Source organism: Panulirus ornatus, chromosome 18, assembly GCF_036320965.1.
Source record: "Panulirus ornatus isolate Po-2019 chromosome 18, ASM3632096v1, whole genome shotgun sequence".
Classification (NCBI taxonomy): Eukaryota; Metazoa; Arthropoda; class Malacostraca; order Decapoda; family Palinuridae; genus Panulirus; species Panulirus ornatus.
In genome coordinates, this window is record NC_092241.1 from 31,073,474 (window position 1) to 31,099,171 (window position 25,698).

General features: G+C 42.1%; 1 protein-coding gene across 1 annotated transcript in view; it reads right to left on the reverse strand.

The window, feature by feature from the left end:
- The window catches only part of LOC139755022 (uncharacterized), a 143,750-nt gene that overhangs the window by 14,538 nt on the left and 103,514 nt on the right, over positions 1 to 25,698 (reverse strand). The window contains 2 exon segments of the mRNA XM_071672953.1: positions 5,079 to 5,293; positions 12,264 to 12,461. Coding sequence (XP_071529054.1) covers positions 5,079 to 5,293; positions 12,264 to 12,461 — 413 coding nt within the window.

Here is a 25,698-nt window from a genome sequence, read left to right on the forward strand (position 1 = left end):
TTGACGTGGGCGGAGGTCAGGAGATGGAGTGTGTCAGGCCGAGCCGCTTCAGTAGATACAGCCTCCGGGTCTTCCGTCTACCCTTTCCGTGAAAGGTTCTCTTACCCCTTCCCAGACCAACCATTCACCCTAACTGGTGGCCGGGGCGATCGTCATCCTCATTATCTCCATCATCAGCAGCAGCAGAGAAGCAGTTGAATAGATTTCATAGTTCTCATCATAACTATTACCATCATAACATATAACAAAGAAGTATCACAAAGAATGATAAAAAAACGCTATCACTTACCGAACAGGTAGCAGCAGCTATGTATGTCGCAGCAGCAATAAGGAAGACAAATAATAACGAATGGAAGAAGAAACTGTATGAGTAGCAAGAACATAAACAACAAATAGCAAGAACATAAACATCAGTAGCACGAACAACATCAAGGAACATCAATGTTGACAGGAACACCGGAAGCAACGGGAGCGACAGCAGGGTCGCCACCAGCGCCCTTTATGAAGCCAGTCTAACCATGTTTTATGTTCGTCAACAAACTCATCCCCAGCGATGGAGACGTTGGTCCCCAGGTCATCTTCCGTCACAGCAAAACCCGTCCACTTCTTCCAGTAATTAAGACTCTAGCGATGAACTCTCCTTCAACTCTTGCCTTAGCTTTCTTATTCTTTGCCTCCTTGTACCGAGTTCCTACGCAACCTTTCTTGCTCTCATTATCAGTGCTTCTGAACATAACCTTCCTTCTCGCCCTCCGTATATCTAAATAGATTTTCTCTCTTCTATAGTCACTCAGTTATTCGGTTTTTGCTCAATCTAATCTCCTCATTCTCTAGGGATTACTGTCTTATTTAATCTCCACCTAAACCTCTCCTACGTTGAATCATTCCCTTCGTTTCCATCGTCTCCTGTCCACTTCTGATCTTTTCCCTATCTTGTCTGAGCATTTCTTTTCCCCTTCCTCATTTCCGCTATAACCCTCGAGGAGCCGAGATTCTCCATCAGATAAGAGTAGCTTGATGTGTCGAAGGAGTGACGAGAGTGTGCCACCATCAAGATCAAACAGACATTAGAGACGTCCCGGTGCTTGGTACTGCAACTCCCTTTGTCCGGCCATATGTGAGCGATTTATTGTTAACAGAATATTCTTTTGAATTCTTAAAATCTTTGATCTTTTTCACTGTTCAAAAACGTAGGTTAATTGAAAACATACTGCAATACAACTGAAAATAACTAGGTAAATAGATATGCATTTAGGCTAAACAGATTCTCTCTCTCTCTCTCTCTCTCTCTCTCTCTCTCTCTCTCTCTCTCTCTCTCTCTCTCTCTCTCTCTCTCTCTCTCTCTCTCTCTCTCTCTCTCACATACATACACAATATATTAATTTTCATACTACCCCGCCGTTACCCACACAGCAACGTGGCACCAGGAACGGACGATGTACGGGTTCGCTTGCTCACATTCACTTTCTGGCTGTCATGTATGGTGCAGAATAACCAGAGCCCTTTATCCAAAACAAAGCACCAAGGATCCCTCTGTGGTTTTCCTTGTCTGCTTCGTAGCCCTGGTTCAGCCCATTGTCAACATACCAGATCGCTATATACCAAATCGCTCCAATTCACTTCTTCCCGTGCACGTCTCGCACTCTCCTTCATGTTCAGGCCCTGATCACCCAGAGTGTCTTTCACTCCATTCCTCTCTCTCGTCCTCGGTCCCCCCACTCTCCTTGCACACCCCATTCCTCATTCATCCTCTCTATATGTCCAAACTATTTCAGAACATCCTCTTCAGTTCTCTTAACCATACTCTTTTCACTACCACAACTCTCTCTTATCCTATCATTTCTTACTCGATCACCACTCCTGGCAAGATATACTGTCGTCATGGATTTTATTTCACGTACATCCACCTTCTTCCGAACATTTTCACCTATAGCCCATACCCTGCGACCATACAACACGTTGGGAATATCATACCAAGGGACATCCTCATCTTTGTCCTCACATGCACGTATATTCGTGCTATCATCGCAAATGATGTCTTGACATTTAGCAGAATTTAAAATCATTGTTATGTCTAAATGTCTAAATGAAAATGAAATATGTAAGACCCCTCTGACACGCGAAGGAATTCCTGTTTTCAAGCAATAAACTTAGGAGCAAATCAAATAGGATTGTAGTTTATGAATTTTGTTTGTATAAATACGAGGAGATGCCTGTGTATAGATGGTCTAATTTAGAGAAGATCCCGGCACATACTAGACAAATTACCGTTAGGGAAACCGCCATCAGCAAACAGCCAACCCATGACTAAGTGCTAAGTGCATCCTAAAGCATCACGGCAGTGATCTCGCTCTCTGAGGTACACTAGCAGGTTGAGGCTCTGCTGACACAGAATACAGTGTTCAGGAATGAACGACCGATTCTTGGATTTATGCAACACACCTCTAACGAGCTTTGAGTTAAACTATAGAAAAAAGAATAGTAAGATACTGAGCGTGCTTCAAAAGATCTGTTTTTCTAATTCACTTCTTAGAGAGACAGTATCGAATCTTTGTAGGATACATGCATTTGCACTAAAGCATTTCCTCTTCATTGTCATTTGCGTGGAAACTGTGTGCATATTAAATGGCTCTCAGACAAGGTTCTAGGGAAACCTTATATATATATATATATATATATATATATATATATATATATATATATATATATATATATATATATATATATATGTATATATATATGATATTCCCTCAAAGGCCCAGTCCTCTGTTCTTAACGCTACCTCGCTAATGCGGGAAATGGCGAATAGTATGAAAAAAAAAGATATATATATATATATATATATATATATATATATATATATATATATATATATATATATATATATATATATATATATATATATATATATGTGTGTGTGTGTGTGTGTGTGTGTGTGTGTGTGTGTGTGTGTAAGGATTAAGTTGTGTCACACCAGTGAGTTAGTTCGTCTGGGTGCAGCTTGAGATCTGAGTGGACTTGTTGCACGTAACTTAAACATTGCTGGGGAACCGTATATGTCGCAGATGGTCTATCACAGAATTAACTTAAAGTTTCCGTCTAGGGATGTATTTGATTCTAAATAGCAAGTTGGAAGGCTGTAAACATTCTACCCTGTATAAACGTATTTGCCGTGTAATGAGATTAGTGATGATGATGCTATTAATGTTATGATAATGATCGCCTTGATGGTGATGGTGATGGTGGAAGGGTCCCAGAGAAAAAGCGAAGAAATCTTCCGACATACATCTGAAATGAAGTGGATGAAGTGGATAGAAGCGGTGCCTGTGATGATACTACTACATTTGCAATGAAAAATACGATAGTGGCTCTGTTGTACTGTTTTGATAGTCTATATTATGATCGTAATGGAGATTTTGTATTACAATTTTAAGAACACGTAATGATGACGATGGAAATGGTGCAGACATATATGGCGACGAAAAGAATATAGTTATTACATTTCTTTCATTCGTTCAAACACCTAGCAGTCCGTGCAAATCTGCCCAGAAGACGGAAGACATTAAAGGATAATTTTCTTTTACTCTAATTGTTCACAGGAATTATTTGTTATATACAGTATTTATTTGCTCAGTATCAGTAACAGACGACGCTATAATGCAAACGAAAGAAATACGTCATTTATCTTAGAAACAACCGTCAACTCCATTTCCTTATAGTGTTAGCGCCTGGAGTTACCCATCCAGCCATTCACAGTGTTGGACTCTCTACATCAATCAAACAGTCGAGGTTTTAGCTACGCCAGACGCTCATGTCCCAGACAACATGGTCGTGCATTATACATGACCAACATATACAATGGCAACCTTTTCCATTCACTTGAAAATAAGATGTGTAAGCGTTGCCGATCACTCGTTTAGCCCGGTTTTAATTAGGGAACCATCGCCTAATATGCATATAAAGCGACGGGGAAGGAGGTCACTATATCACGGTGGGCTGTTAGGGACACGGAAAGAAGGCATTAGTATGGCCCTCGACCTTAACTCCTGGGAAATTCCTGTATATTCAAACAGTATTACACCAAAAGGGGTCTGGGGTGAGACCCACATGTAAATGGTTAAACTACATACACCTCACGATCGTTATAGAGGAGATTATAAAGTTGTCTGGGTATCTGGGGTGAGGATAATACAAAATTATTGGAGAGTTTACCAGTAGTTTCATTGTGGGACGAAGTTGGAGAAAATCTTTTTACATGGGTGCGTCTTACGTACTTTCACACAGATCCCAGTTATTCTTTTAACATCTTCATCCGAAATACCCATAGTTCAAAACATTTCACTCACCTTTCATTAACTAGGTGTCTCCTTGTACCCTTTACTGTGCTGTTATACATCTCTTAACAAAAGTATCTTCTGCCATACGTTCTATATGACCACATCATCCCATAACACTTTCATTCATTCTCCTTTCTAAAGACTTCTTCCCAGGACATTACCTTGTCATATCTTCATTTCGTCCATTCCCTTAATTCTAACTGTACTTAACAAATTGTGTGTCTACCGACCTACATACAAAAAATTTCACAGCCGTACATCACCGCTGGGACAAGTCCTCCCTCATGCAAGCTTCTTACACACTTTTCTTCTTCATTTAATCCATTCAGCTGAGTCTTCATCATACCACAATTTCCCCTCCCTCCTCACATGACATCAATTTTAGGTTCAGTAGTCTTAGCGCAGTCCTTTCCTTACTACACTTCACTCCTAGATATCTGAACTCATATCTCTGTAAGTAAAGACGTAGGTCTTCGACGGGTTGATAGATTAAGAAAGCTGGATGAATAACCAGCTCCAGCTGCCTGAGTACCTACTAACTCGCTCCCACTCGTGATGTGGGCCATAGGATATGATGTCCTAACTAGATTATGAACTGATGATAGATTACGTATGAGAGACATCTTAGGCAAATGTGTATCTATAATGTTCTAAAGCTTTAGTGTCATAATTAGATCGTAGTTTTATAATTCTCCTCAGTAATCTTAAGCTCAAGCACACAGAAACCTCAGTTGTACTCACCGATGTCTTCTCTCTTCCTCTTGTGGATGTTCCCATTAGGATCTGTGAGAGGAGGAAGGCCAAGGATGCCGTTGATGGAGTAGGACCCGGAGCGCTGGAGGGCGGTATCGTGGGGCGCGGGAGGGACGTGGGTGATGACGGAGGCTTGTGACACCGGTGAGGGCGCCCCCGGCAGCCCGTGCTTGACCTTCTCCGCCGCCTTGTTGCGCACTATTCTGTGGGCACGTGAGGGCGGTGGTGGTGAGGAGGGCACGACAAGATGGTGGTAATTAGGAGATGAGGAGGTGGTGGCTATTGGAGCGGTGGAAGTGGATACTGGTAGGTGATGCTGGTCAGATGGTGGTGAGGGGAGGGATGGCAAGGTAATGAAAATCATAGCGTGGTGAAGTGAGTGCGGGAAAGGTTATGGTAGTCATCGATTGGTGAGGCCTGGCATAGTAACGTGGTGGTGATCTGGGGTGGTGAGGAGAGCAGGGCAGGGTACTGGGATTAGACCTCTATAGGCGTACACGCAGGTGTTGATGTTAGGTAAGGATGTGTTGATTATGGGGATGGCAAGGCTGTGATGGTGGAGGAAAGAACAGTAAAGAATAGAAGCTCAGATGTTGGTAGTCACTGGATAGCAAATGTGGGAACGACAAAGTGGTGGAGACAGTAACACGGTGCTTTAAAGACTTGCACAATGGTGGAAGGTGTGAGTCGGAGAAGTCTATATAGTAAGTAAACTGTTGCAAATGGGTTTATTTTGAAGGGTATCATAACTGGTATACAAGCTGATTGATCGTTAGGAATGTAGTTTAGAAGACTAAGGTTACCTAGGGAACTGAAAGGTGACATGGAGCATTAAGGACTGGTTAGGTGATAATGAATCAGCCAGGATAGCTGGAGGGTTTCTTGGTAAATGAGAAAGAAATATGTTTGTAAGTACTGAAATACCACCTCATAAGACACATACAATTTTGTCAGTTTTATCTGATGTCAAATTATACACACAGCGCTCATCTAGCATTAAACTGATTAAACTCTCATATACATTCACAAAATCTATCTATATGCAATTACATTAAGGTGCTGTTAGCACTATTTTTACCTAAAAGTAATGGTAAATAAAGAGAACTAAATTTTAGCTAAACCAGTCGGACAATGTGGTGGTTGCGTTGTGAAACGAACAGGAGCTAAGGAAAGATTACGGTTACGCCCTCACACCAAGACGATTTTCTCCACGAATCACATTTGAAGTTCTTGATTGAATATGATTGTAGCAGTCAATCACCAACAGAGACTCATGTATCCCGAACATATTGCTACGAGAGCCAATATGTTGAGATAAGTCCATTATTACAAAGAGCCTGCAATACTTTTACACTACCCACCTATTCCCCCTGTCACTGCAGGCGCAAAGACGCGCATGATATATTTCCCTTCCTTTACGGTGTTATGCATTTTTGGTGTTACTGAATGAAGCTGGTGATATTCCAGATTGCATTAGGCATATACAAATTTTTCAGGTTGTCCTGCGAAAATGCTCAACTAAAATTCCTTTGTTATCATTTATTGTTATCGAAGCGACGAATGGGAAAAGAAATAAACTCTAATGAAGTTTTCACGTGTTAGGGAAACGATGCCAACTCCGTCAGATGTCAGTCATCACCACAAACTGAGTGATGAAGGCCCCCACTGGCAGGTATGTATGTCCAAGACCGCACCTCAAAAACTCTGAGGGCACTTCGTGGGAGCCTTTGGTACTTTGATGCGCATCTGAAACAAGAAAGTTTTCAGGGTTTTGATATAGGAACTGTGAGTCGTCCTGTGCGGAATTAACTTCGGATGATAGTTGTAAAGTATTTCACGTTGAGACGATTTCGCCTGCAGGCTGGCACCTTTACGTCCTATAACACTACATGTTTATTGGGTGTTCCGATTCTGCCATGTTCGAGAAAAATATATATGAGTATACTGTATGCCGAGCTACTTTCAAATTCTGGCTCTTCCACTGCCGTTTTAAGGATGCGGCCTCTTTAACACTTCCAGCCTTAGATTATGAAAGTAGTTATTATTAACAATTAAGGTTCCACTGTGTGATTGTAAATGGTCACTGTATTAAATCTATGGCAATGGGTTTATCTACAAACGTGTACTGTAGACATGATGATCAGTAATGTAGCAGCATGGGTGAATAGCAGAAGCAGCATCACCGTACAACAGAACGTCATGTAACAATAGACTTGGTACTCCTATCATCCTGATGTCACCCACCGCTAGTTGCTTGGCCGGTGTGAAGCACCAGAGGAAGCAGGATATGTTCCAGGAAAGTATTCATTCGTAAGGACAAATCTCTAGTATTTGTGTCATTATGCAGTCACAAACAAGATGCCACAAACGTGGGTCGTGGTTTCACTTCCTTTCATTTGGCGCGTTCTAGGTTCAGCTGCCAGCGCCACCAAAAGCTGAGTGTAGAACTGTAGCGATTATTGTTCATTATTGCTTATTCCTTCTTGACGGAAATGTATGAGTGACAGTGACAGAGTATATGTTTATAGATCAAGGGGTGAGAGTGCGTGTAGCGAGGCAGAAGTAAAATGGGTATTGTGGCGCTGATGGAGGGAGGTAGGGGCATCCGGACAATGACGAGGAACGCTTTCCACCTGTCGCAGCTGAGGGAACTCCAGCTACTCCACCCGACTGAAAATACTCGCTGTGTTTATCATTCTGAATACCTAAAAATAATACAAGGATCCTGAAAGATTAAAGACAAAAAAAGAAATTAAACCAGGTCATTAAAAACTTGAGTACGGACATTACTTTCCATTCTTTTCCATTTTGGATCACAGCACCTCCTCTCTTCCACACGCCTTTTCGTTTCCCCTACAGCCATCCCAGGCACACACCAGCCAGAGGGTCTGTTAATAATCGGTGAATGGACGGTGATTATAACCATTAAGGGGAGGTAATCTCGTTGAACAATTATACCGGTTCGATGCATCATTACTCTTTTAATGATTCAAGCCAGCAACACAGAAAGCGCAACGATATCAACACCAAACGACTATTTAGCAGTCAACAAAAGAAGAAAATAATGTAAATAAGATAGAAGATACTACGAAATATCGACAATTTGTTCCGTTCTGTAAACGTAAACGAAATGTTAGGTGTCACGAATACCAGCAAGACTGAGACCGTTACAGTATGTGCAAAATTATTGTAAAAAAATTGAAATACGTTGACTTTGGTAGCAATAACGCAAGCATAAGAAACATAGTCAGGAAAGAAGCACACCAGTGCATAGAAAATATGTGTCGCGAACACCATGAACGTCCTAGAAGCCGATCGTCCCAAACACCAACAACTTCCACAGGTTAATCAGAAGAAACTTCATAACTTTACGAACACCAGTTATCATGCACACCAGCAATACAAAGTTAAACAAATATACAAGAAACCTGCACCCGAATAATCTTACGAATTGGCACCAAAAACATACACACACTTGAGGACGGGTCTTACATGCTAACAGCATTCACCAGGGCACAAACTACACAAAGTGATCGTCACGAGCAGCAATAAAGTGTAGTGTCATCATCGCAAACGTCAACATCGAGTACAAACTATCATGAACACTATCAGCGTTCGCAAGCTGGTCATCACGAACACAAGTCCAGCTATACGAATACAAACAACGTCCATAAGATACTCTTCGTGAACACTAATATAGATCGCAAGCTAATCATCACGAACGCAATTTTAGCTTTACGAATACCAACAACATTCATAAGATGCTCATCACGAACACTAATAACGATCGCAAGCTGGTCATCGCAAACACAAAATAGCAAACATAAGTTTAGCTTTGTGACCAATAACAACGCCCATAAGCTGGGCTTCACGAACACCATCAGCAACCAAAGAATGACGATCCCGAACACTAGTGACGTATGTACTCAAGCTGACAATCACCAACATGTATAATGTTCCGTGCACTCAAACTGCCCGTTAGGATCATTAACAATGTCCTCATTCTGATTATGACATATGCCAACAAAGTATCCGGGGTAGCTTCCCACAACACCTAACAACGTAGAAAAATGACCATCATGAACATCAACACTTTGGACAGATTGATACCTATGGCCACTAGGAGCGTTCACAAAACGACCGAGAAAAACACTGAATGATTTGCACAAGGTGGCCATCATGAACGCAGAAAACCTGCGCAGTATGACCATCACGATCGCGAAACAACGACCACAAGTTTTAGCTATCACGAACACCACCACCAGTCCAGCAGCACCTGACGCTTGTTCGCCAACAACGGTGTCAGTGACGTTATTGCATGTTGCATCGCACTTGAGTGGTTTGTCTTCCTGGTGGAGGTTGCTAAGGACCTGGTCCATTCCCACTATCTCAAAGTCTATTTTTCATGGTTAATCATGATGTTTTATGAGTAAAGTTTCGTTGTGAGTATTTTCCTACACATATCCTGTTGTCTCTAACTTAAGTGGTTGTATCATAATTCTTTCTGGTCCCTTTCCAGCCTCTGGATTTCAACTAAAACCTCACTCATGAAGGGAGGACTTCGGCTTTCCATGGAAGCCCACTTGGGCACCTCCAGCATTGATGCTCACTCGGTTGTAAACAGGGTGTCCTTCCGTTGTCGTGGGGACACGTGAGCCAGTTAAAAGGACGGAGGGGGAGGCGGGCGGCGTTCCCCTACCCATAATGAACTCTTGATGGACACGTTCCCGCCTGATGTGCTTTTGTCATCTTGTTGAAGAGAGAGAGAGAGAGAGAGAGAGAGAGAGAGAGAGAGAGAGAGAGAGAGAGAGAGAGAGAGAGAGAGAGAGAGAGAGAGAGAGAGAGAGAGAGTTTATATAGCCAAAGGTACCAACATATGTTCGAAAATCACTCTTTTCCATCGATCAAGAAATATTTTCTTCCCCCTCATCTCTGTAAAATGAGAATGTCCGAACGTCATCGTCTCCATGTAGTGAGGGAGTGATGGTGCTGAGTTTCGTCATAATGACAGTGCATTTGAGCCCTACGCTACCACGGCACCCTGCCGGCTTTAGGTGCCATCTTCGTCAATGAGACATGAAGCAGGATCCATCAACTTTTCAGACAGGGAAAGGTCTTTTGGCGGTGATTGGCCTTGAACAGTTTTCCTTGGCAGTTTTAAGACGCTAATGAAAATCAAAAGAAGTCAAGAAGTCATCAATACCACCAATGACTCCTTAACGTCTCTTATTAATCAAGGTGGTTCTGTGAGAGGTGGTAAGTTCAGAGGGCTCTAGAGGGTTTAGAAGCACATCTGTAACCTTATCTTACTGTTTTGGCGTCTTCTCTTCTGGAATTTTATAAGATTAAAAACCTCGGACAGAGCATATCCCCTCCCCCCTAAAAAAAGAAAAATAACCTTGAATATATCTGCCAGAGTAAATGGCCAGCAGGTTAGGCAGATCTGCCCTTTGGGGAGCTGGAGGGTCGCCTGCGCCTGTCTCCAATGCAAATGAGGGAGCAGGAAGAGGATAACGAGAGGGTCGCCCCTCGTATCAAACATAAACTCAGCACTACTGTGTTTAAGTCCAGAGTTAAACTCATCAGCAGACACGTAGGGCTCGGTCTGCCTCTCCAAAGTACAGTGGTGAGAGAGCTTTTTAATCCCAGGACTAAGCCTCAGTGGAGTCTACAAACACGCAACTCTTGTAACATCACGAATCCCAGAGCGACTCCCGAGATAATGGCTTCATCAGAGGCCCCTGTATGATCCATTAAAAAGTTTGCTTCGTTGGTGGATGTGCAGAATATGTAAAACTAAGGTCACGCAAGCCGAAAGGGGACTACTTTATGGATCTCATGATACAGACTAGAGGCTCATTCCAAGCGATCAGTTGTCTCGTTTAGCTTTACTACCGTTTGGGGAATAAAATTTCATATTCACTTTTCAGGCAAATATTGGAGGTATCAGCCATGTTCTCTATTCTTTCATAGGCTCCTCATTATCTTAATAGCCTAAGTCATTGCCTCTACCAGTGTCGATTCATAACTGCAACAAATACCTCACTGATATCTGTTATCAGTCTTTAATCGATTTTGATACTCGTCATTTACTCTAATCCTGTCTTATTCTAACAGATCTCAGCCTCAGAGCTGGTAAGGAGCTTTTTTCCAGTCAACATTTTGCCATAAGATTTCCATGGCAGAATGTGTCCACCGTTCTATAAGTGTATTTTCTCATCTTTTTTCCTGGCAGCAATTGACCTGGAGGAAGAAATTAGTGGAGAGAAGCCCTCTGCTTTACTGTCATGTTTCTACCAATACTTTTGGCCGAGACTACAGATAACCTCGCCAGTGACTATTAGGGTCTCTTCTTATCTAGCCCTTCCCATGTACTCCCACGTCCATGAATTACCTTTGTTGGTGGGAAAAAACCAATGAATACTTCCCGACTTTACTACATAAAGTTGTGCTTGGCACATACGTTTCATATCAGCTAATTACAGCCCCTTACCCAGACTGTGACGTGCAATACTCCCTTTCTGCTTAACCTCACATGTCGCTCCTAATAGCACCTACTCATTAAGAACTGAACACCGACTACCAGTGAATCTTATGACTCTGCAAATCCGATGTTTGTCCCTCGGCTTAGTTCCCAAAATGTTATCCTCAAGATTTTGAGCTACAATAATGTAAAGTGACTTTGTTATACCAGTGTCATGACATTGTTTAGTTAGATGGTTTGGATTGTCCTTCTCTCATAAAGGTAATAATGATATTAACAATTTGCATATAAGACAATTAAATGAACTGATTTATATTACAAGATCTACACAGTGGGAAGACTCAAAAAAAAAAAATCTAGACCACAACACAGGTGCTGCTACATATGTCAACTAAGTTATGAAGATAAATCTACATACAAGCGGTCATAAGGGAACTGACAGATTCCATGAATACAAGGAAACAGTGCATGGTGTAAACACTACTGGTCTGAGCAGAGCAATGCCGACAATCGGTCTACAGACAAACATGGCAAACTAGAGGTTGCTGCCTCTTGAGATGGCGGGTACGGAAGGTGCAAACATGTCAGGTAAGCAAAAGTTTGGTGATCTTGTGTGAGACAGGCCACAACAGGCAGGCAGACAGGCTTTGGCATTGCAGGTGCAGGTCTCCAGTCTAAGCTGACGTTACCTGTTGATGGAGGACACGGAGGGCACGTTCTCCTGGGAACAAACGTTCTCCACAAGCAGCCTGTCTCGGATCTCCCAGGCGAACATGGTCGGGTTCTCCTGTTTATACCTAGCAATGGTGTCCACCACCATAGGAGTCGCTACTTTGGGTTTGGAGCCGCCGATGACACCGGCTTTGTAGCTGCCGGTCTCGTAAAATCTAGAAGAGAACGACGGGTAATGGGTTAGTCAGTGTTGGCCTTCACCCACCTGTTAATACTGGAGACAGATGGAACGCCCTCCTGGTCACACACACCATCTGCCAGAAGCCGCTCCCGGATCTCCCAGGCAAACATAGTGGGGTTCTGTTTCTTGTAGTTGGCGATGGCTTCCACCACTGTAGGTGTGGCCACTTTGGGCTTAGACCCGCCGATTACACCGGGTCTGATGGATCCCGTCTCATAGTACCTGCAAGAAGGAATGTTGTGTGTTTGTGGCTCAGGAGAGCTACATCAACCAGGTTAGTTACCAATTGAATTCCACCTCCACCACAGCCCACAGGTTAACTAAAATTAGATGGTACGTGTATATTCCGTTTTAAGCTCCACCTAAAATTATCGTGATAGTAAAAGGCTTATGTTATCGGATATAAGCTGCTAATTTGTGTCTGCCCCAGCCTTAGAGAATGAAATGTTATTGAGACATGATTGGAAGAATTAGGAAGGAGATGAAAAATTTGACATCCATGTTCCTCCCTTGTTTTTGGGTCTGTTTGGTTAGGAAGCGGACGAATGTTAATATCAGATGACTATTAAAGGTCAAATTTTTATCTCTGCCGATAGTTCTGAGAGCCTTTTATGTATGTTGCACAAATAGATGGCCTTGGCCATGCCTATATCTCAATGCTGCTGACTCTGTGTTACATGTTAGCACCAATAAATGGTCTTGACCATTGAAAGCAAATGTAACCAATTTTTTTTTTTTGACATATGATTATTTTACTACAAAAGAAGACAGCATTCAGTATACAACCGATACTAAATGCAATCATTTGTTACAAGGAATTAGTCATTTGAGAAGAAAATGCTTTCTCCTTAAACATACTCATTTCCACCATTATACAGATGTACATTTCTGCAGACATGAGTTGTGCAGATTTAGCTAATGGTTGCCTTTCTAAATCAAAGTATCATAGGAGAACACAATCTTCACATCTAGATACTCATATCAAGATGATTATTGTATCGGTGCCATTCAGCCGAAGCGTCACGGTACATAATTCTTTATATTAGCTTGATGGTCGCATCTCTTGATCATATATATATCAAAATTACTATATCACCGACGCCTGAATTATAATTCTCATCACTTGTTATTATCAATTCTTCCCAAGCACACGATCCTGTTCCTTGCAAGGTGATTATATGACCATTTATGGCGCTTAAAATCTGCATTCAGATCCAGAGCTCCAAGATGTTTCTCTCTCGTCTGTCCAAACTCAGGAAACGACTCTTTACCGTCTCGGGTCCTCAGTTCTCGATGTCTTTCCCGTCTCGGGTCCTCTGTCCTCGATTTTTTTCCCTGTACTTGTTCAACTACACTTTCTTTTCTTTTTGATATCATACCACACATTCATCTTATCCTTCTGTCCTTCAAAAGTCTTCACCTACACCAGTTGTGCATTCTAACTCTTGTTTCTTTCCTCACACGCGAGGCTTAGCATTCCCCCTTAACATCATCAGCAGATCGAGCTTAAATCCAAAAATTCTTGGCCTATATCAGAGGCCTAAACTCTCCCCTCCTCCGACGCCACCGCGTCTCAGACCCTTCCCTTCTACGCCTGATTCAATTATGCAGATGAGCAGCAACACATGGTTTGAGTAATTTCCCGCTACATTCAGGGAGGGTGGGCGGTGGGGGTTTCTGAGCTGCTTAGTGAAGAAGGATGATGCTGGGGGAGGAAGTGAGCACTGGGGAAAATGAGAATGATGGAAGAGGGCGAGAGGGGTCATAGAGGGGGAAGCCTGTGAGACGTCGGAGTGTGAGGACAATCAAGGAAAAGAAGTCTATGCAAAGTTGTAAAATAAATCAGAGGGAGGGAGAGATGAAGAGTCTAGTAAGGAGCATGGGAGAAGGTATAGAAGTACAAAAATGAATATGTTGGTGCAACTAAAGAAAAAGGGGATTAATACAACAATAGGAAGAAGATGCAGAACTGCACGAAAGTGAATGTTGAAAAAAAATTTTAAAAAGCTGTATGCATAATAGTAGGAGGATGTCTCTAAGTGAGGGAGATACAAACGGTGAAAGAAAAGTTAGTGACGTTAACTATGACAAGATAAGACACAGACTCGAGGATATAAAGTAAGGGTAATACGAAGGCCTCCAGGGCTTTCTTCAACATGACATTCCCTACATTATGCTCTCTAAGCTTCTTTGGAGTAGGTATTGTAGGCTGCTTTACTGCTAGTCCGGGTGAACACTCTGGAACATGTCTTACACATGATCAGGATGAACACAAGATCATGTCAAAGACACCGAGATTTTCCTAGGTAAGAAAGGAAAGAGAAAGCCGTCGGAAACCCTAGTCTCTTCCCTGCATCATCTGTTCCCAGCTCTTGCTGGAGAGCCGCAGACAATTGAGAGAAAAATCTCCAGAAATGGAGAAAAGACACTCCGTAAAAACACGCATAAACAACCCCTCCCCTGGTCTGGCTGGAAGGCAAGAGAACGCCTATTCCAACTTTGGAAACGTTCCAGGCGCTTTCTGAAAGGTTAGTCCTTTTACGAAATGATCATGACCCTTTTTAAAGGCACTCTCTGTCGCTCTATGCAAGTATTTCCATTGTAATTTGGGGGGATTTTAAGGAAAATGAATGGAAATGAGAGAGAAAACGAATGTATCTGGAGGTGTTCGGTTGAATGTTAGGCAGTCAGCTGAGGGGCTCGCCTCGATCAAGGGGAGAGGAAAGAAATAGAATACATGCGAAAATGATCCCCAAGATGTCGAGAGAAAATGTTGTTACATGGTTGGTGTCACAGGATGTTTAATGTATTAATGTACGAATATCACGTGAAAGTGAGTGTTTTGTTTCAAGTTCATTAATATGAGGATACTGCACGACACATGCGTGTCTTGTTGGACGGCGTCGGCTGATGGACCATGATAAATGCTAATTATGTCTCCGTCCGAAGGAAACATACTGTTTTATGTGTTCTCTTTCTTAATCTTTCGAGTAATCAGCACATTTCACCCGAAATATAGCTGAGGTGGATTAGACCTCGCCCATAAAGTTTTGGTCAAACACCTCATTACCGTAGTAAACAATGGGCATTTTATTTTACACGCATTTTTGTTAAGGCACTGGAAGCGGGTCGCCAATCGGGCCAGAGGCTTACATGTCTCCCTGAAAGAAACATTCACCTCTTGCAACAGTACCAAGACTTTTGTGTCAGCGATAAATGTTCCGTTTGGATTTCTTCTTCTGTATAAGAGGCAAGATCCTCGTCTTGTGTCTATGACAATATCTTCCTCCTGTAATAATGACGAGACATTTTTCTTTTGTATCAGAGATAAAAGTCCCATTCTGAAGAAATATCGAATCCCCTTCATTGCAATAACATTTTTCCCTCATTGCTGAGATAACGCTTCCCTACCTGCAGCAGACACAAAATATTTATCATGCAACAATATCAACGCTTTTTCGTAGAAATTGACTAAACTCCTCATCTCGGGTAGTTAGTCAGTGGACTCTATATCTGCATTATATCATGAAGATTTCGTACGCTCTTCCTGCAGCGGTGAGTTGACTTCCGTATTCCACTACTCATAAGACTCGACTCTTACAATATTAACAAGACTCCTCGCCAGCAGCAGTGATAAGACAGCAGTGATAAGACTCCACTGTTGTGGTAATGACAAGCTTGACTGTCTCCTCTTGCAGCAGTGACACGAGGATGAAAACTTCCCCTCGTGCGACTCCCTTGCCCTGGCAGTGACAAGACATACCTTCTTCTTCTTCTACGACAAACAATAACCCATGTAGCAATGACATGACTCCTCTTCTGCATCAACGACAAGACTGTATTCTTGCATCAGTGACATAACATCCCTCCAACTGCAACGATAAGACTCTCTTCTTGCAACAGGGACATGCCTCTACTTCTGAAGTAATATCAACACTCCGTGTCTGCATCATTGATGAAACATACCTTCCGTAACAGTGAGAAAAACTCTCCTTTGAAAGGTATTAAACTCCTCATCTCCAGCAGTGACAAACCATCCCTTCCTCATCCCTAACAAAATTCCCTCCCTGCAGCAGTGTCATGATTCCTCTACTTCTAGCCAGCAACCTTCCGTTTGGTGTTGAGGCAAAATCAGTAACGCCACCATTAAAGGGACGTAAATATCACTTCCCTTGGCATTGCTACCGCACACTAGAACACCCACACCGCCCAGAAAAACGACCGAGGCCACCAACATGTGATTCAGGCTTTGCTCCAACTTGGGTCTGACGTCTGGACGCCCGTAATCGACCAAGTGTCACTTCCAAAGATTTTAAAACAGGAGCTGAAGTTTCTTGATAATGTTAAAGATGTTAGTTTAAGCTTTTCATTACGCACGTTTTGGTATATCGGCTGCCTACTGTATTTCGAATAACGTTAAAGTTAACGTATCGGTGGAAACTATTTCTTTAAAGTAGGACCTAAGCAATTAATGAAGATCTATAGAGTCCCTTACGTTCTTCATCTGTTGGTTACAACCACCACATGTGGACTGTGTGTAGGAAAGTCACTTCTGGGAGAGTTCAGTCGTTATCCCCGCTCCCACACCCTAACGCATCAACCTCCACCTGAAGTCGTAACCTGGCAGTATCTTAAGTGGCATCTGTCGGATATTTATGAGGGCGGTGCGTCGCCAGGCTCCAAACCGGTAGCGGCCTCACGTGTGTACCTACGTCCAGGGTGGCGCTCGGAGAATTTGTCAAGCCTTATCTTGGGTAGATCGGCGGCGCTGGTTGAACAAGACTCGGAGACTGACAGCTTCATATTTAGAGAGTTTAGGAGGCTTTGTGTTACGGTTTGTGTCTGAGGCACGATGTCCAACGGGCGTGCACGAGGTATAGCTACTAGACGAGTGGTGTACACAAACCTGGAATGTTCAAGGGCATAGACCAATGTTGTTGTGTTCAATATTGGCATTCATGGTCTCAAGTTACTGATAGACATGAACCATTGTTGCCGTTGTACACAGACCAGGAATACTGACATAACCACAGTAACGTTGTAGGGATACGCAAGTGCAACGTACAATGTACAGACCAGTGTTGCTAATATACTCAGACTAGCATTTCTCACGCTTGTAGATAAGTGTTGCTGTTATGTGTGGCTCAGTCGTGTTGCTGTGTATGAATCACTGCAGTTGCTATGAAGATAGGTTGGGAGACAAGGACTATTTTTCAATGTATACGTAAACGGATGAGCCTTATGATTATACAGAGAGCAGTGTTCGGGTGAGGCTGGGCTACGAAGGTCGCTGATGTTGATGTTCTCATTGAGATTTATTGATGTGTACAAAACAGTGTTTGTGATATACACCGACATAAGTTATCATCTGCAGTCCACAGCGCAGTCTTGTTCGTGTCCACAGACTTTTGTGTATAGGTATACAGATATCATTGTTTTGGTGCGCACAGACCAGAGATGGGATTGAATAATGACTTGTATACATGCATAGACCAATGTCGTTGGAATACAAAGACTAGTGTTTCTGGTATACACAGACTAGTGTAGTAAACAGATCAGTGCTGTTGATATACACAGAAAGCACAAACTATTACCATTGATATATACTGATCAGTGCTGGTTGTGTACTCAAACTAGAATTATTTGTATACACAGTCGTGTGTTGTATGTGTTCACTAGTGTTACTAATGCATACCTAGTAGTACTGTATGTGTGTAGAGACCAGTTAACTTTGTGCACACTCCAGTGTTTTCAGTAGACGTAGACCAGCGCTCTGCATGTAAAGAAACCATTGTTGTAGATACATGCAGACAAGATGTCTTTGTATGCATACACTAAGGTTGGTATGCTGATGAATGCAGAGTTTGCTGTTAGTATTTACAGAAAAAGTTAATGTGTACTGTCAGTGTAAACAGAGAAAGAGTTTCCTTGTATTTGAAACATTTGTAAACCAACGTTGCTTTAATGAACAAACTAATATTGATGATACACGCATGCCTAATCTATTAGTATAAACAGACTATGATAAGCGTTCTTACCGAACACAGACCAGTTTTTAGTCTGCAGAAAACAGTAGTACTATAGTGCACAATCGTGTGTTGCTGCCGTATACAGGCCAATATACTTAAAATAGTCTGAAGAGAACAGACCACTGCTGTTGGCGTTCATAAGCCAATGATGTTTCTCTACCGACAACAACGATGTTAATTGGCACAGACAATTGTTGTTGGCGTTCACACGCTAACTAATGCTCTGACAACAACACTGGTGATAGGAGGAACAAGCCAGTGAGATGTATTACGGGTCAGCAGTGATAATGTACGTGTCGTCTATTGCCAGTTCTTAAAGACGCATGAGGCCAAGCATACATGGTGACGAAATTATCATATGATCCCAAATTACTTCAATAAGTCTGAACGCTTGCTAAGTAGATATACGACCTTCTCTACTTCTCATTTTCATACAGGTCTGAGACCTATACAGTTGATGTTATCTCTTCTATACCATTCAGGTATGTTATCAATGCATATCATATCATCATTCAAGAATCATAAACACAGAACAAACGCGAATTCTCCATAAGAAATTTTCTTTAGAGGGACGTAGTAACCCGGCCACTAGCAGAGTGATGGACGAGTAGAAAAGTGTTAAGCACGCCCACCGTTTGACACCTCAGCACAGAAACAAATTGCCAGTGCCACGGAGCCCCTACAAGATGTTATATTTCAAGGGTGATTTATGCGAGGTGTCACATGACTAACCTCAAATGGCAACCCCCCTTACCTCTCTCTCTCTCTCTCTCTCTCTCTCTCTCTCTCTCTCTCTCTCTCTCTCTCTCTCTCTCTCTCTCTCTCTCTCTATCTATCTATCTATCTATCTATCTATCTCTCACATACACACACACACACGCACATACACACACACACACACACACACACACACACACACACACACACACACACACACACACAAACATCTCCCTGTGCGCTTTACCCTTTGACATCTTCAAAAGTGACAAATAGAATACTATCAGTTCAACATCACTTTCTGTGTTCCTCAGATCAGCTGGCTCTTGTGCAGCTGGAGGGAGGGATGAGCTGTATGGCGTGATCGAAGGCAAGATACAAGGATATTTATTTTCTGGCCGCTGCAAATTGTCGAACACCATTCGCTCAGTGTATGTGAAGCCCGTAAAAACCGAGGCATACTTCTACAGTGTAACCCATAAAAATCGAGGCATACTCCTGTTTCTCATGAAGCCAGGACAGAAATAGAAATGTCGCTCGGGTACTTTGGCTATACTACCCTTAAGTTTTCTTTTTTCTCTTTCCTGTCATTCATCAACAGCTATTCCTCTTCTTGGACACCACTGTGTCTTATCTTGTCCAGGTCACGCCGCGGGTCGGGGATCAGGAGAAAGAGGGAGGCAGGAGCTCGCTGGGTTAAACAAAGCCACTACTGTTTAGGTAACTGAGGAAACCACCCGAGGTGTCGTGATGTACTGAGCTAATTCATTCGTTGCTAATTATAGCAGCAGTCCACGCCCAACACTCAGCTCACTCGACATGTCCTCTCTCTAAACAACTTCTTAAGGGCATCACTTGAAACTTATCCAGCCATAACCATCATCCACTGATAGGGTAATTCAGGTAATATCAGGTTATTAGCTGCATCACCTGTGGATTATAGTATCATCCAGACTCGAGGTGAAAATCAAAACGCTTATGGGAAAATATCATTCAAGAAGAAAAAAATTAGGAAAGCGTCAGCCTAAAAGACCGAAAAATGTTACAACTGTCACTACAGCAGCTCTACGGAAGCTTTGTCATGAAATACATAACAGGATCTGCGTGTAAGCTGAACAGCAAATGGTTTTTGTACGTTGGCAGAAGTGACACCGGAGATGACATAAGTCTTACCCCAGAGGAGGTTGGTAGTCAAGGGTCTACATATGCTTCCTTAGATCTCTAGATCACAGAAGCCTCCAGAGAACACAAGCGTCAGTGTATCGAGCACAAATCACTTATAAGCTCTGTAGAGTTACGGTAATGTGATTATGACTCCACCACTATGGTAAGACTGTGCGACATGGTAAGCAGTGCAAAAGACAAGACACGGGAGTGTTCGTTTGTAGCCTCTGTGAAGAAGGAAAGGGTAGGAAAAGGTACGTGATATGGGATGCGAGGGAGACTCGCCAAGCTTTACATATACATTTAACAGGAAAGAGCACTTTCGCTTGGTGAAACAAAAACAGATTGCCAAAGTAAAGCCGTGCGACGGCTTTATTCTTAGGTGATGACCAGCTGCTCGGCAATTGATGAGCAGTGGTGCAAACACAGAGCAACACGGGTAATGGAATCTTACAATATTTCGAATACCTACGTGAAAAGAACGAGGTTCGAGGGTATTTGTGTAAAGCAGGAAACGTGTTGAAACCTTCTAGTAGCTCGAGGTGTGAAGGTTCAGATTGTGCCCGACACAATCACGGATTTCCATCGATAGATATCATGACCGCCTGCCTGTATATAGTGCCACAAGCTAGCTAACTGTGGTGCTTTACTTACCTCGGTTCTGAGTGGTACTGACACCTAGAGCAATAGATACCATCCATTTAAGGAAGGGATTACAACAAGCTTATCACACGGCTTCCCTTCATCTTTGTCAGATTTGTCCAAACGATCGTTTTTAACACTTATAAACAATCAGGATTTTGATATCTTTTCAAAGTAACAGCGTCTCGTTCTTAGTTCATGAGAACAGATAATTCTGATATTATGTCCTGTCTCCTGTTTTGTACACATTCATCGACAAAGGTTACTAAATGACCGACTGTCACCAAGATCTAAGGTGAGTTTTTATCTATGATTAGCCAGATTATATCTCGCCATAGTCTGCCACCGGAAGCAGCGAGGGTTCTCCTGCACTACGTCACTAATGGCTCTAATTAGCTACGCCAGACATGTATCAATACCACTCTCGCCTCTCCCTGCCTGTCTCTACTGAGGCACTGATGGAAGTGATACAACACAGAAGCCAACATTTGGCGACAGACTACTTGCTTAGTCCTACACTTGAGATTCTACTTCTGTTCAAGTGAAAAGAAAACTTATAAATGATGTAACAAAAGCTAGATCATGAAGGGGACAATAATAAGAGCAACTAAGAATAGGAAGAAGACCACAGACAAGGTCCAGATACTCTCAGTGAAAGGTTTGGGCAATGTCGTCGAAGAAGTTGGCATAATGATTTATTTTGGGATCTTATCTTTTTATCTAAGCAAAGCAAGCCTACCCATGTAAACTAACCTAGCCTAGTCTGAATTTTAATCACACACCCTAATCTTCTTTCGCGATGTTGCAAAAGGCCTTGGCCTCTGCATGGTTCAGGGATTTTGTTAGTCATCTCTGTTATATTGTACATAAATTGATAATGATACGAACGATGATTTATGATTAACATATGAAAATTGTTATTCCAAAATACGTATTGTAAAACCAAGTTCCTTGGCTTTTCTACACGAAGGAGACCGCGATAGAGAAATAATTAGACCAAGTTCTTTACACGGAAGTACATAAGAAAGACTGACAACAGAGAGCTCGTTTTGAAAATGGCTCTATCTGAGATTCCATCTATATTCTAAGCGGATGAGGTAAGGACAAGGCAGTAAAAAGGTTCTCTCCCCATCCGCCACTTCCACCAGCAACAGCAACCGTGAACAAAAGAATGGAAAAAAAAACAGGCATTTCGTAAGCAAGCTTGCATGGAATATAATAGGCTAGAACGAAAGAGCATATCCTGCTGTTAAATGGTACTACATTATCCCACCCCTCCTGCACCACAATATATTCTTAGGGTCTAGAATGGCAAAGAACTAATGTGTATGTATATCTTTTCCTTGTGTCGTCCATTCAAAAGATATTTGAAAAAATTAAAAGAAAAGACTGTTTAACCAGCTTTTAAAGGTACCTATAATCTTTGCATTAACATTGTTTAATGGTAACTTATTCCAGCGTTCAATGCACCCATCTATTTGAAAGAAACCTTTTCCCAAGTAAAAGTGCATCATCTAATTATCAAGATTTATTCCATTTGTCTTGATGACAACATTTTCTGGTATTTGAAAATTAGATTCATATTTCATGCTGTCAAATTTGTTCAAAATTCTGAAAACTTTTATAAGGTCACCACGAAAAGAGATCTAGTCTTCTAATCTCCTTCATACGTCAGGTTTCTCAGGCTGAAATGAGTTTTGTCGCCCGCCTTTGTACTTGTTCGAATTTTTCCTAATGTATCTTTTCATTTGGGGACAATACTTGGACTGTATGTCATAGATGCGGTTTTGCTAGAACCTTCAAAAGGGTCAGAACTGTTTCAGGTGTTTTTGTATTTTGTATTTGCCATGAAGCCAAGTTTTAGTTTCCTTTTTTTCACTTGCTGCCAGAAACTGTTTAACATGTTTCAGTTTGACAGTGACAACAAGTTCAAACTCCTTCTCTTCATATACTTTAACTGGCGGATTTCCGAGTATTCGATAGTGGTGATTAGGGTCCGTGTCTTCAAAGTGAATAACTACATAATTCTACATTAGATTTCATCCCCCCATTAATCTAACTAATCTTTTTTTTCTTTTTGTAAATTCATTTGAAGAATTTTACAGTCCCCATTAATCTAACTACTCTTTTTTTTCTTTTTGTAAATTCATTTGAAGAATTTCAGTCTTGCCCTTTTACAGCTTTACCTCCTAGTCTTGTACCGTCCGTAGATTTACAGATCTTGGATACGAGACCCAACTCTAAACAACTTATATATATCAGGAGGACCGACCCGTGGCACACCACTCGTCACGTCCACCCAGTATGCTAGGGTGAGTTTCATTACCTTCCATGCCAAGGAAGGTTACACAACCATATCACAGTCTGAGGCCTCGCCATTTGAAACCTCACGTTGTTTTCTGTTAGTGAGCTAGTCACCAATCCATGTACATTGCTCCTCCCGTATTCCATACGACATTCATTCACAGAACAGTCTCCTGTGTGGTAGTTTATCGACTACCTTTTCACCGTCTGGGTATATTACATCAAAAGGACCTTTTGAATCCCATTAGTCATATCTAACTTTCAAGAGAATCTGTTGACAAGGACGAGTGGTTGCGACTTTCCATTTTGCTGTGGTGGCAAACGGTGACCCAAGTCATAATTTTCATGGGTCAGTATATAAGGCAAATGGGGCAAATTGCGTGAACAGGACCGATGATTTTGTAAACTATAATAGAGTATGCAGATCATAACACGCAAATATTACTTCCCACTTCAGCGAAACAATATGCATACGTTGTCATCTTTAAACTAAACACATGATTGATATATACAGAGATCACGTGATTTTACCGTCTCTTGTGATGTGAACAACAAGCTTTGCTTTATGTTAATCAGAAAAAGTAGAAAATCCAAGATTGCTTGATGGAATGGCTCAGTTATAAGTGTAAGACTTCGCGAAGGGCCGCCGAAAGACAGAGGATCAGTACCAGGCTAAGGTCTGACGAATCTTTAACAACAACTTGGATCAATTACACCCCAGCGACAGAGGAGGAAAAAAAAAACAGACCTCGGACACAAGTAATAAATCTTGCTTTTGTGTGGCGATCAATTTAGCACCATAAACGACCTAATTAGTCACATGACCAGTGAACGAGAAATAGATACATTAACAAGTGAGAGTGACCGCGAGCAGATGGCACGACAGAAACTCAATTTCAATGTAAATTGAGATATATAAAATTTTGAGGCTGACTGACCAGTTCCGCCACGCTGTCCTCCGACACACACACACATGTGCGGCTGTTACTTATTCTTTGTGTTTGCTACAAAGGGGAGGAATAGCACGCACCTGCCACAGTTACACAGGGGATGGCTATCGTAAGAATGGGTACAGAAGAGTGTTCATTTAGTTGTAAATGGTACATGATCTGAGTCTTTGGATATCATCGGATGTCAAAAGTGTGTGTGTGTGTGTGTGTGTGGCTGGGTGGGTGGATGGGTAGAAGGTTGAGAGGGGGTTTGCTGTTATAAGTAAACACCTTCGTCAAAATTATCTTTTCCACACTTTTCCACTGTTTACCCTTCTCTTCAGACATGATATTGATTCAATGCTCGCAAAAAATGGATCAGTCTAACGTAAATCAAACTTTCTCCAAAGCAAAATAAAACCTTTCTTTGTAGAGAAACAATTCTCTCCCTTCCTCACAACACTTAGCCACCCAGTGCTCACCCCTACCACTCTCCTCCACTCCTCTTGCTTCCTAATCATCCCTGTCTGACGAATACAACTGATCCTTCCCATTTAACCAGGACGACACATGTCCGTCAGCGTCCTCAGATAAGCTATCCGGGAGGCAACAGGGTGGGAGAAAGCTCAGCAAAAAGAGGGTCGGAAGCGAATGTTAATTCTCAAGATGATTCATCTCGTTGTGGAGGCCACTCCGAGCCCCAGAGATTGGCGACATCCACTGCTCCTCTCTGTATGGTGGAGGCTCCGGGGAGACCAAACCAACTACATACAACCCGGCAGACAATATACCTGGGTACAGATGTCATCCTAAGGGAACCAAACCAGCCACTACCTGGCTGGGTGGCCTTAAAATGCAGTAGGCAATCCATACAAAATAAGGCTCTACGATTCGTCAAAAAATGAAAAATATCCTTTCATGGACAACACCATAACATAGCACGAATGACGAAAATTATACCAGTAAGTTCATACTTAAGAGAAGCAGCCTAGGAAGTATGGCAGACACGAAGACAAAAATGATACAAATTACAAACAAATCAGAGATCTCGACAACCGTACAAATATGGAACACTCATGGTACCCTCGAAGCCTTAAAGCACTTATAGAGGCTCTAGTCATCCAGCCATCCATCAGTGAAAAAAGTTCAGTTCACGTAAGTGAAACTCCTTTCACAAAAGATGCAACACAAGTACATACACACCTCCAGTTTGTCGGGGGTATATAGATAAGGCACCATAAAGACGCTACCAAAAAATTACCCAGATGCGTCAACAAATTTATATCACCCACGTGTATATATATCTTAGTCTTCTCTTCCATTTCATACTATCGCATCCCCTTGTCCACGTCTTCTGCCTCCCTTCTAAACACTATAAAAAAAAAAAAGGACCCGACTAACCACGATTTGTCTGTGGGTCCAGGCG